At 37.4% G+C, this 13,333-nt stretch overlaps 1 protein-coding gene across 1 annotated transcript; it reads left to right on the forward strand.

The window, feature by feature from the left end:
* The first annotated feature begins 1,000 nt into the window (after positions 1-1,000).
* cxcr2 (chemokine (C-X-C motif) receptor 2) lies at positions 1,001-11,047 on the forward strand. Its single transcript, XM_084123226.1, has 3 exons — positions 1,001-1,304; positions 8,067-8,230; positions 9,129-11,047. Exon 3 carries the CDS (start codon positions 9,151-9,153, stop codon positions 10,186-10,188), a length of 1,038 nt encoding a protein of 345 aa, XP_083979352.1. The 5' UTR covers positions 1,001-1,304; positions 8,067-8,230; positions 9,129-9,150; the 3' UTR covers positions 10,189-11,047.
* Positions 11,048-13,333: the final 2,286 nt, after the last annotated feature.

The raw sequence follows: 13,333 nt of genomic DNA on the forward strand, positions 1-13,333 counted from the left end.
AAAGGGCAATTAGTACACACTTAATTAGGGGTTTATTTTGAGATAATGTCTCAAAAGTGGCTGTTGAGGCCACTTCTGTGTTTTGTGTCATGTGACATTTTAAATGTTCAAACATGTGACTTTATTTTTAGTTACTTTTATGGTTTTGTTGGTTACAGTTTCATTTTTATTTAATCTGCTCATTTTTACATTTTTCAGTTTTTAAAAGCTGAAGTCAAAATAACTAAAATAATTATAATTAAAATAATTGCATTTCAGGATTTCAAAAACTTTAAGAGCTGAATGTTCTTCAGGGCTCCCAATATTTTTAACCTTAAAATTAACTCTTCCAATTATTCATAATTTACAATGGGTTTTTTTAAAGAGCTTGGCATATAGTGCAATGTATATTTATTATAAAAAAAACTGATGGCTTTTTAATTTTTAATTAATTTACATGACTTTTCCAGGTCTAAATCACACTTCCACATACAGTATATCCAGGTTTTCCAAGACTGTGTGAACCGTTTCTTCATAGGAAACAAACAGATGTTGATGGGGTGAATTAAAATAAGAAACATGGTCTTTTGTCTTTTTTAAAAATCATTTTAAATCATCTTGAGGCCCATTTGGAAGTTTGCTGAGGCTCTGGTTGAAAATCACTTTACTATATAAACTTGAAATCATTTTCAGAATCAACAAGCCTTTCGCCCGCTGTGAGACGTCTTCTCATAAAAAGAAAAACATTCAACCATGTGAAAATGCTGACTATGGAAACGTGCCTCCATTCTGGTTAATTTATTTTAAGTTAAATTAATTTGGTTATTAAATGTTATTTTATTTTATCATAGTTTTATCATTGTTTCAATAACCCTGCTCCGATTAGAAAGCGTCACTAGAGCGTCAATTTTAGTAGTGAATGGCCATAATCACTGTAGCAACTGCTATGATTTGTTACATCCCAAAGAAATAATTTCACTTCTCTAAAAGGGTACAACCAAATTCCCTTAAAGGCAAGTCATTTCGCTCGACGGCAATCATTCAGTCGTGCAAGTACAGCTCCTATCTCTCTGACTGGGGAAACATCAAATTCACGAAAGCTATCCACCAAGCTTACGATTAAATGTAATATTTGAAATCACCACTGAAATCAGACAAAAGAAGTATGTCTGAATTCACAGTAGGCAACTCATCGAAGGCAAAAAGTACCCGGATGACCTACTTCTTCCAGCAAGATTCTGAAGTGTGCATACGAAGGACAATTTACTATCCCACGAGACCACGGGAGAGGATTTATGAATGGCAGTGAAGCGACACAACTGATGGTAGGTCACGTGATAATGACAACATGGCGAATATACGTCCAGATTACATCTATCTATAAATTACAGAAACATCTGTCTGTCTGTGTGTGTGTGTGTCTGTTAACCACATATCTCTCGAACCGTTAGTCCGATGGATTTCAAATTCGACAGGTGTCTTGCCACGGGCACGAGTAAGTGCAGTGCCAAGTTTGACGTTGTTTGGATGAGAAATGCTAAAGATATCGTTAAATATATCATTTTTAAAAGGTTGTGGTTTAAAAATAAACATTCTGACATTAGAGGGTTGTATCGGTCAAAGAAGCCCCAAGAAGGTTGTGGTTTAAAAATAAACATTCTGACATAAACACTCTGTCAGCTACACTGTTTACTTCTGAATATTATAGTTTGGTTCCAGAACGTGATAAATCCATTTTGATTAATTTGAGTAAAAATGTGTTTTCTTTACCAAGAAAGTGGCAAGAGGAAAACCACTATTTTCTGTTTCAAACTTTCACATAGCATCTTTAGGTTATAATATCATAAAAAATTCAAATCCAGATTTGGATTTTCAAAGATCTATTATAAAAACTGATTATTTTTCCCCAAAAATGCAATAAATTCATGACACTTTTTTTTTCAAAATGCTATCATATTGAAACTGTTGAAATCAGCCATAAGAAATATCTCCTGAACTTTTTTGACGACGATCAGCTCACAAAAACTGATTTTGCACGGGCACTTTGCACTGCTCCCTGAATCGACGCGCTTATTCATTTGTGGATGTTAACTGAATCTGTAAGTCAGCTATGCTGTTAACTTCTGAATATTATATTTCATTCTGGTGCGCTTAAAGTTATCGCTACTGTGTAATAGTAGCCTATGCTATTCACCAACTAAACATATCCTATTCAATGCGTTCACAGTCTCTTTCACGGGCATCATTTGTAGTTGCCTATTCACAAGCTGTTTCCTCAAGCATAGCGTTTTCACTGTTTTCACAGTTCACTGTGTGCTTTCTACCATGCACAAATAAAAATGTCACTGAACTTTTGCTGTGTAATTATAACAATGAGCACTCAAACACACCAAACCAACAATTACTAAAAACACACTCAAAAACTGATTTTGCACGGGCATTTTGCACTAGCACTTAGAAGGTTGTGGTATACATAAACACTCTGTCAGCTACACTGTTTACTTCTGAATATTATAGTTTATTCACAGCCATCATTTGTAGTAACCTAGCCTGCTCCCTGAATTCAATGCGATCACAGTCTCTTTCACGGGCACCAAACCAACAATTACTAAAAACTCACACAAAAACTGTACTTTTTTAGTGGTCGCAAAGTAATTACTTATTCAAAATAAGTACCTACTCAGTAATTAATTACCATCTTTCAATGTTGAAATATGGTTGAAAATAAGTCGGTCCGCCTTGGACTGGTTTACAACGTGATTTCAACTAAGTAATTTAATCACAGTTAAATTGGCCATAACTTTTAATTTGTTGCTGCCAACTGGGGTGGCAGCAGGGGTGGCAAGGCTTTCTTTTAGGGTGGCATTTGCCACCCTATGCCACCCCGGTAGATCCGGTCCTGCTGGGTACTCAAGAGAGTATGTGATTTCGGACGCAGCCAGTGACAGAAATCAAGCTTCTAAGGGCAGCTGCATTGCTGCGTCTCAATTCGCCTACTTATTCTACACCCTAAAAATATGTACTCTTTTTGTGAAGAAAAAGTAGGCCTACATACTATTGAGTGTGTAGCAGAAGAGACAAGCTTTGGGACATACTATCACGTCATACAACTGTCTTTAACAGTTGCTCTCTGTCGCATCCTGTCACTGTAAACTAGCCTGTCAATCATCTTGTCTGGGATAAAATCCTCCACATTTCATTTCATTTCCTACCGTATCAGAGAGAAATGCATAAGCATGTTCCACATGTCCGCGGGTCTTTCGCGTGGAGACTCTCCTCATATTAATGCATAATGATGCATTTAAAAGTTAATGGCCAAAGAGATCTTTATAAAAGTCCACATTGTTATTGCAGATGAAATATAACACGGATAACATTAAATAAATATTCTTTTTTTAGCAGGTTAAACTTTGATTAGTCACTCAAACCTTTATCTGAACCTCTCACCGTCAGTCGTGCAAATCCACCATGTTTTGCATGACCGCAATGGGTTGTGCGCAATATTAGCCTTTATTAGTTTATCCGTGCAATATTAGTGCACGGATCCACACTTCGAAAATACATCGGAAATAGTAGACCATCCGGGGACTTCTGGCATACTCTTTTAACATACTATGCTTTGGGACACACTTATTTTAATCTCACGTATTGTTTAGGATGGATAGTATGGACACAAGGTGTGACTTTCCCAATTGGCGATTGGCTTTTTTCTGAAGAAGGCGGGACTTATTCAGCCATATTGCATGTCTTCACCTTCCTAAAATAATTGCCTAAGTCATTTTTTGACAAAAAAAAAATTTCCTGGCCTTGCTGGCCACCTCTGGTAAAATCGCCCACATCCTCAGTTGAACAGATCATGCAATTCTACCCCTGTGGTATAATGGCCAATGAGTGTGATTTAGGCCGTTTTATTTTTCCTAAGTCAAAAGACGAAAGACAAATGGTTAAATACATTTTAAACAAAGCAATCCTGCTACTTTTTAGCCTAATATGCTTATGAAATGTTAAAAATAGTGTAACTTTGTCTGTATAAACTATATATTTTATATTTTTATCAAATTTCCTAGTGTCCCACATTAGGAAATGTGGTTTCCAAATCCGGGACAGCATGATCAGCCTAATGTGGGACAGTACTGGGACAGTCAAAATGTGTGGTGGGGCATGGTTTATGGGATAAACATGGTTATTTACATGGTTTTAGTCTTGTAATGCAACATTATAATACTGTTAATGCGGATTTTTAACAGTTAACAGCACGTTTATGAATTAAAGCTTGTTCAAGCTGTGTTTGTTGTTAAGTAAACTGAACTAGATAATATTGTATTATCGGTCTGATGATGTTCAGTTATCCATGTTTCATCCATCCATAACCAAGAGAATTACAAACTGAGATTAAAGAGATAATCTAAAATAAAATAAGATTTTACTATTTTACTATGTATCAATCAAGGTTATAATCGTTAACGAAAACGAACGAAAAAACGAAAACTAGGTGCAAAAAAACATTGTCGTTAACTGAAATAAAAATAAAAACGAGGCATTACAAAAAAACGATAACTAAATAAAACTGTAATGTGTGTTTGGCAAAACTAACTAAAATAAAATAAAATTATAGAGTAAATGTCCTTAGTTTTCGTCTTTGTCAAGGTCTTTCATTTTTTAATGCTATTTAAAACACGCAGCGTATTCCCTGCTCACCCTCCGTCTCTCTGTCACTCATGCGTCTCTCACATGCGCGCGCGCGCGCGCACACACACACACACACACACAGCACCTCCCCTCCGTGCACTTCGCGTCTCCATGAGAACGAGTGTTCGTTCGACGTTGCAAGTACGCGAAAGGTTGGTATCTCCATCTCGTGAACACCTTTACACAATCACACATTAAAAAGTGGTATAAAAATATTTTAAATTCTGAATATAATTTTGTCAGTGTGTTATTGTCGACCCGAGAAGCGATTGCGCCTTCTTTAGAAAGTTAACTAGTCGCAAGTTTGAGGTAAAATGCACTTTTTGGTTGTGGTTGTCGATGTCAAAACACTATACTTTTACACTGAATGTTTGCTGCTTCAATCCAGATGAGTAGGCTATTGACTATATAGGATAAATTAAGTAAGTTATAGGGTGTGAAAATTGTACAGCTGTGGTATTTGTATAGGGTGTGAATTCTGTATAGAAGATGTGTAGATTTCTGGTACGGCGTGTTGATTTTGTAAGAGGTAACGTTACTAAAGGAATTTCAATGGGGTGTGAATTTTTTCCTAAAATTGTATGACATTTTTGTTGAGTTAGTATTACACAATACTTTTTCTGACCTTTTTGAATCTTGCCCCTGACAAATAACCCAAATTACAAAAAAAGACTAAAACTAACACTAAAACTAATAAAAACTAAACTAAAACTAAGCATTTTCAAAAAATAAAAACTAAACTAAACTAGCAAACCCACTTTAAAAACTAATTAAAACTAAACTGAATTTGAAAACAAAAAGTCAAAACGAAATAAAAATAAAAACTAATGAAAAATGCAAAACTATAATAACCCTGGTATCAATGTGATTTTTGGTCTTTTATCATAGATTTTTCACTGTCCCACATTAGGAAGCTGCAGATTATCTCAGATGACTTGCAATAAGAGCACTAATATGTCTATAATTTCTGAATTTTCTCTTTTGATTTGATTAGGACACATCCTGGGGGTTTTAAAATGGTATTGTGTGTGGATTTAATGTTTTGGTTACACATCGCAATATGTCACAGAAGTCTGAAGTGCAAAAAATGTCCCGTGAAAATTCACCCTACTCTTGTATGCAAAAAATTATATTTTGTTCTAAATAAAAGTCATAAAAATAAGTCTTTGGTACAACCAAGCGGCAACCTCCCCGTCTCTCTCTTGAAACCAACACGGAAGTGAGTTAAACTGCAATTCATTAACTGGCCGCTTGGCCTGGCTGCAGAAGTGAGTCAAATCTGTATCTCCCTCATGTTAAAATTACCAACTTTACAGCAGAAAAAAACATGTTTACAGCCTGGTTCTCTCTGTGGCTTTGGTCTATACAGCTAATTTTGCCCTTCATAACAACTGCGAGGGGGGTGAATTTTTTTATAACTCATCCGTTTAGTTGATTAATATTTAAATTTAAGGGTGTGGCCACTTGAGTGACAGGTGGATTCCCGCTGATGACAATGCTAGCCGTTTGTCTGCTGTTACTAGCCGTCACTTCACCTCAGCAAATGTTAGCTGCTGAACTTGCCTTCTCTGCAGTGTTTGTGCTTTTTTTCGGGATTATTTCATACAATTTAATACTTGGGTACAAAGCCCACGTCTTTGGATTCAGTCGTTGTCGTCGAGTATCGTTTGAGAGAACAACCAGCGCTGTATTTCAGTTGTTTTCCTCTGTGAACAGGCACTAATGGATGTCTGACAATTTCGTTGCTTTTTGGGGTTTTCAAATTTAAAACGTCAATAAAGGCTCGTTCGTTCAGCTCTCACGGAACAGATATAGATTATAATATGCTTATGTACCGTCAGATGAAATCATGCAGGCGTCGGCGCTTTCTCCGTTCATGCAATAAATGCACATCCATGAATGAGCGCGGATTTTCTAGCGCATTTAACGTTACTTGCACTTCAAAGGCAATATATCTATGGTTTAACGGTTTAACCCATTTGAGAGGCGGCCGAAATCAGAATTTAAAATGGACTGAATAAGGCTATGTTCACACTTAGCGTCTTTTTTGACAAGAAAAAGTTGACAACGGCGTTTTTTTAGCAAAAAAAAAAATGCTGGCAGCGTTCGGTTACAAATAGCAGCCGAGCGCGTCTTTTGTTGCTATAACAACAGCTGCAACAGTAGCCTAGTGCTGTGTGATGCAAAAAATGTCGAGAAAGAGAAAGTTGGCTCTTGCGTTGGCTTTTGAAGTTACCGGGGAGGAGAATGTCGGTTCACAAAGACGTTTGTGGGTGCACGACATTATACGGGGAAGGAAACATACAAGTACATTCATTTTTTTCTTGTTGTTCTTGTTGTTATGGAAACGACAGGTCTCGCTACTCGCTTGTCATTGGTCAGCTGTCAAAAAGGCGCTTGACGTAGGGCGTTCTTTTCAGAAAAGTTGAACTTTTTTCAACTTAAAAAGACGCTCTGAGCTGCAGAAAAAGACGCCGGCGGTGGCGTCTAAAAAAGCGCTCAGGACTTTTTTGAAAAAACGGTTTACTCCATAGGGTTATAATGTAGAACAGACGCTGGCAGTTTGAAAAAAGACGCTAAGTGTGAACATAGCCTAAGCTCTCTACGAACTTGAGCGATGCCGCGCTGACGGACCATGAAAGAGTGACTGACATGTATGCACATAAATCACTGTCACACACAAACACTCTCGAAGTAATACACAGTCTCACTTGTAGCCATGTATTTTAACTATTATAATATTTCGAAGGGCAAAAACAGGAACTTTTAATTGGCTTTACATCATCAGCTAACTCGATCACGTCGAGCTAGGTGATTTCAGATAGCCAGGCTCATATCTATGGCCAGGGCCAGGCTCCTCAGCTCCACTCACGCACTGTTTGCCTATTTTCTGTTATCCGGGAGTGACGCAAGGCCAAGATGGCGACGGACGGCTCCGCCCACTTTAGGCTTCAAAAATGCTCTCCAGAAACCTACGGGTGACGTCACGGACACTACGTCCATATTTTTTTTACAGTCTATGGGTACAACACAGGGGTTTGTATCTTTTCAAAGCTACATTTATGGTTAGTTCCTACCCTGAAGCGAACCTAAAGTGCAGTTTGTACACAGGTCTGAACCACTGATTTTGAACCAATGAGATTTCGCTGTGGGCAGAGCTGGCATTGAGTCGCGGTCACTAGCTTTATGGACACATGCACTAGCGTATAATGTGTATTGTGGTTTTTACATCACATAAAATCAAGTCAGAGTCAACATGACCTACTGTGTATGATTAATTGCTACCTGAGCAGGTTTTAAGCTGGTTTTAGTTGTCTCTCTTGTGAAACTGGTACTGATAATATCTGCTCTAATTTTTTTTTTTTTTTTTTTTTTTTTTTTTTTGATTATTCATGCAGGAAGGAAAGGGACGTGGTAGTAATAATCAGTTGTTATCAAACCTGTCATTCTCAGAAAACTGTGAGAAATCAGTCAGTAAGTATCGGAGAATATCCACTGAATGATCCCTAAACCCAAGATTGTCAGCCCTGAAAATCTCAGTAAAATCACAGGAGATAAACCGGTAAGAGAATACAAAATATTAAGTGTTTGTTCAGCTTTTGGATGTGTCAGTATGACTTACTGTGAAATATTTCCTTTGAATTGTCAAAGTATACTTTCAGATTTATGCATTTAAGTATACAATAACAGTCAAAAGTTTAGACATCTACTCCTTATTATAAGAATAATTAGTCAAGTCAAAATTGATTTATATTGCACTTTATACAATACAGATTGTTTCAAAGCAGTTTAAGAAACAAGAAAATAACAGTTAATGTTGTGAAGATCTTCGATAATGAAATTTCGCAATTTCAGCTGTAAAGCAGCTCAATAGACCTTATTCAGAGCAAGACTGTGAGTGATAAATAAAAAAAATAAAATAAAAACCTGTATAAAGCTCCTATAGATCACTTATAATAATTCAATGCTCATGTTGTCTAGAGTTTTTGGCTACAGAAATTTCTTGGAAAGACATTTTTGCAATGTTTTGTAAGCAGAACGATCCAAAAACGCATGTACAACCCATTGAAGAGATGTATGTCTATCCCACACAGCCTCGCTTTCATTCCCATTCAAAATAAAAGATAGCGCTGCTGTGAAAAAGGTCTATAGTAGCAGTAATCCATTAGTTATGAAGCAAACTCAATTCAACTATAAAGCAGCTCTTCAGAACATAATAGTGTCATTACTCAGCTCAAGTCAGTATAGTGTTGATTCGGGTTTCAAGCTTAATTCGGCTAGTGCATATGAGAACTGTTTAGTTTGAACCATTAAAAATTAATAAACAACATACAGTGATTCACACATACTGTACAGTATATCTTTTAATATCAGTATAACATTTGATTGGTAGTGAGTCATATTTTGCACATTTCTCAATCTGAAAATGCTGGTCCTGATGAACTTTTCGTCCCCTGCAGTTGACAGCCAAACTCCTTAAACATGGAAGTCCCAAACATGGAAGTTACTACTTTTGATGACATATACAACGTATTCATGGCTCCCTGCCCGGACAACTTTCAGCATCTGAACAGCACGCCTTTGGTCCTAGTCTACATCATCGTCTTCTGCCTGAGCTTGCTGGGCAACACCGTGGTGATATTCGTGGTGTTTTGCATGGAGAACCGCAGGACGTCTACTGACGTTTACCTGATGCACCTGGCCATAGCCGACCTGCTCTTTTCTTTGACCCTCCCGTTCTGGGCCGCGTTCCTTCAAGCCGGCGAATGGATGTTTGGCACCATTATGTGCAAACTGCTATCAGGCATACAGGAAGCCACATTTTACTGCTGCGTCTTCCTCCTGGCATGCATTAGTATTGATCGCTACCTGGCCATTGTGAAAGCAACCCAATTCATCAACCAAAAACGCCATCTGGTTGGCATAGTGTGTGCGTTGGTGTGGCTGTGCGCCATTCTCTTGTCCATTCCCATTATGTTCAATCGCGATGTCATCGCGCCCTATGGGGTGTACATATGTTATGACAATGTGACGGCGGAAAGCATGGAAAACTGGAGGATGAGCCTACGGATTCTCCACCACACTTTGGGATTCTTCCTCCCGCTTGCCGTGATGCTGTTCTGCTACGGTTTCACCATTTGCACGCTCTGCCGCTCGCGCAACAGCCAAAAGCAGAAGGCCATGCGGGTCATCTTGAGCGTCGTTCTGGCTTTTATCTTCTGCTGGTTGCCCAACAACATCACAGAGCTCTTAGACAACCTGATGCGAGCCGGCAGAATCACGGAAACGTGCAAGCTGAGGGACGACTTAGACGTGGCCTTATATGTCACGCAGGCCATAGCTTTCGCCCACTGTGCGATAAACCCCATCTTGTACGCCTTCATTGGGAAGAAATTCCGCAACCAGCTCCTGACTTCTCTCTTTAAGAAAGGCCTGTTGGGGAGAAGCGTGTTGTCGAAATATCGAGTGGGATCTGTTCACAGCTCTGGGAGCACAAGGCACACGTCAGTCACACTGTAGCCAACCGCTGTTCTCTACTGAGGGTGCAAAAGCCTTTTGCTTGTGTTAAAGAAATAGTTTAGACAAAAATGTACATTTGGTCATTATTTACTTATCCTTGTTGTAAAGATACAGATTTTGCAACATCAAAGGAGTGAGTAAAAAAAAAAGAAAAGTACACTGTACACTGCTCTTTTGCTTCCATGTAAACTAAATTCCTTTTTTTTTTTCTTCTTCTTCTTCTTTTTTTTTAAAGTATAGCAGTTTCATTTCCAAGGTATAGACTTACACCTTGTTTGTGAATCCTGTGATAATGATCATAAAAAAAAATGTTTTTGGCTTGAGGTGACATGCCACGCTTGTGCTTTTAACTCTGTGGGTTCATATCAAAAATGATCTGTGAAAAACACTTTGCAGAGGTTTCAGATTGACACATGACATTTTTTCATCTGTATTTTTACCGGTGTTGTATACAATTTTGGGTCAGTTTTACGATTTTTTTTTTAATGTTTTTGACAAAAGCCTCTTATATGCTCACCAAGGCTGCATTTATTTGATCAAAAATACAGTTAAAACAGTAAACTGTAAATATTTGAAGTTCAAAAGAATTTCATTTATTTGAAACATACATATTTTGTTACATTATAAATGCCTTAACTGTCATGTTAAGTCAGTGTGTCCATGCTGAATAAAAGTAATAATTTCTTTAAAAAAAATATATTACTGACCAAACATTTGAATATAGTGTGTTCTTTTTTTGTTGTTGCTTGTTTCTTCCTACTCTAATAATGTAAAAAGCAAATAACTGTGCTGACTCTGCTTCACAGCTGTAAATGAAGTTGTTTCAGTAAAAATAAAGTTCTTACACTTCTACATTAAACTCTGTTGAGAAATCAGTCTGCTCTGAGTCATGCAATGACATGATTTCACTAATGTCTCCACTTCCTCTCGACAACAAAACAGAGAGAAGTGAAGCAACCTGTTTTCCTCCTTCACAGGTCATATCCCTTCAAATATTACAACATCACGCACACACAAACTGACATACAAAAGTTATACTACTTTCTGTATGCCACTAAAATACAATTATTAGATTTTATTATTTTAATGACTATGTTGACTAAGTGTTAACCATGATAAAATGACACATGTGACACGTCATCCTTATGTGGTTTGCATAAATAAAGTCTTGAGAAATGGAAACAGGAAAAAACACTTTCAAAACACAATCCAATTCTGTTCTCTTCTGTCTGTGTGCATAAACAAACCCTTCTCTAATTCTTAATGCTGTATCACATATAATCTTTATCCTCATTACACCTGTTGTCAGTGTGTGTGAATTAAGACAAGAAAGATCATTTGTTTAAAACATTGATAGTTATTCCGCAATAATAATAATAATAATAGTAAAATATAAAATAACTTTAATCAAAAACTATATAACATATGGCATGAAGTATGTTGATAACACATAAAAAAAATAAAAATAGCCTACAGGATGTGGTACAGGATGTGGCTTCACACTTCTTTTCTTTCCATTGTAATCCAGCGTATAAAAATAAACTGAAAGAGGGTTGTATGGTAAACATAAGACACAAGAACAACTGCAGTAGATATAAATGTCTATTTTTTCGTTTTTTTAACCCTATGATAGTGATAGTCATAGGCCTGTCGCGATAGTCAATAAATCAATTAATCGCACGATAAAAAAAATGAGCTCGATCATTTTTCCGGCCGCGATAATTCCATTTGCATGCTTGTTTGTTTTCCTCGTCTCTCTCTCTCTCTCTACCAAAGAGACTGGATGACCACTCTCGGTTCCTTTTAGCGTATAGGAGGAGTGAACCCTCTTGTCAGTTGCATGGTCTTTGTGTGGGAAAGCGCCGGCGGGACTGCTTGCGGCGACTGCCGGGAAAGAGAAGACGCTAGTTGTGAATTGGAGGGAAAAAAAGAAAAAGATGGAATTGGTTTCAAAGCCAAACCCGACAGCGAGCTCGATCTCATGAAAATGTGTATCTATACCACGAATGTTATTTCTCGTGCCATTTATACGCCAAAAATAGTTTTTGCGTGCATATGATACGCACTTTATGGCGTGTAATACACACGCACTCCTCACCCCTAATCCTAACCAAGTATTTTCAGTGCGTAGCATACACGCAATAAAGTGCGTCTCCGTCTTCCCGACAGTAAATTACACAATCACTCGAGCGTTTGTTTAGTCGACAAAATAACAGGAGGACAGTGCAAAATGCTGTGGTATCCTGTTGAGGCTTTTTTTTTATTTGTTTACAAAGGTCCTAACCGGCAGTTTTGCCTGTTATGGAATGTATCACTATTTATGTCTGAGCCTAATGTTTAATATTTTTTGAAGTGCAATTTTGTTTACATCCATTTTATTTATTGTTTTTGGTATTTATTCAAGTGAATTTTTTTGTTAACAGACACTGAGAGTCCATTGCTTTTATTGTTTTTGGTTGTTTTGTTAATTTTTTGTGGATATTTAAAATGTTTTTCCTTTTTTAATGTTTAATATTCTTTAGAAATAAAAGTTTACAGATCTTTGAAAAGGTGTACATGCATTATTATGCCATTATCATTATATTAGATGAAAATGGTCTCGAACGACAATATTATCGTTTATCGCAATAATTTCTTGGACAATTTATCGTCCAGCAAAATTTGTTATCGTGACAGGCCTAGTCATGATAGTCATAATGATCAAATAGAATAAGTGAATAAAAAAATCAAATATAACAAATACACAATATAGACACAGATATGTTATATACAAATGTATAATTAATTATTTAATTTAATGCATTTAACCGTTCATGAGATAGATTGCCTGAGGAAAAAAACTTTTCTTGTGCCTGGCTGTTCTGGTGTTCAGTGCACTGTAGCGTCGACTGGACGGCAACAGTTCAAAGATGAAGCGGCCTGGATGAGGGATCAGGAGTGATTTTGCCAGCCCTTTTGTTCACTCTGGATGAGTGTGGTTCTTGGAGAGTGGGAAGGGCTGTAGTCTTCTCAGGTTTGATCTGGTAGCCGAGTTGAACCAGATAGTTACAGAAGTGCAGAGGACATACTGAATGACTGCAGAACTGCAGAAGCAGCTCCTGTGGCAGGGCTAACCTCCTCAGCTGGCGAAGGAAATACGACCTCT

Source organism: Abramis brama (genome assembly GCF_963993115.1).
Source record: "Abramis brama genome assembly, chromosome: 8".
Lineage (NCBI taxonomy): Eukaryota > Metazoa > Chordata > Actinopteri > Cypriniformes > Leuciscidae > Abramis > Abramis brama.

Coding starts and splice junctions, on each gene's coding strand:
- cxcr2 (XM_084123226.1), top strand. CDS start 9,151: ATGGAAGTCCCAAACATGGAAGTTACTACTTTTGATGACATATACAAC.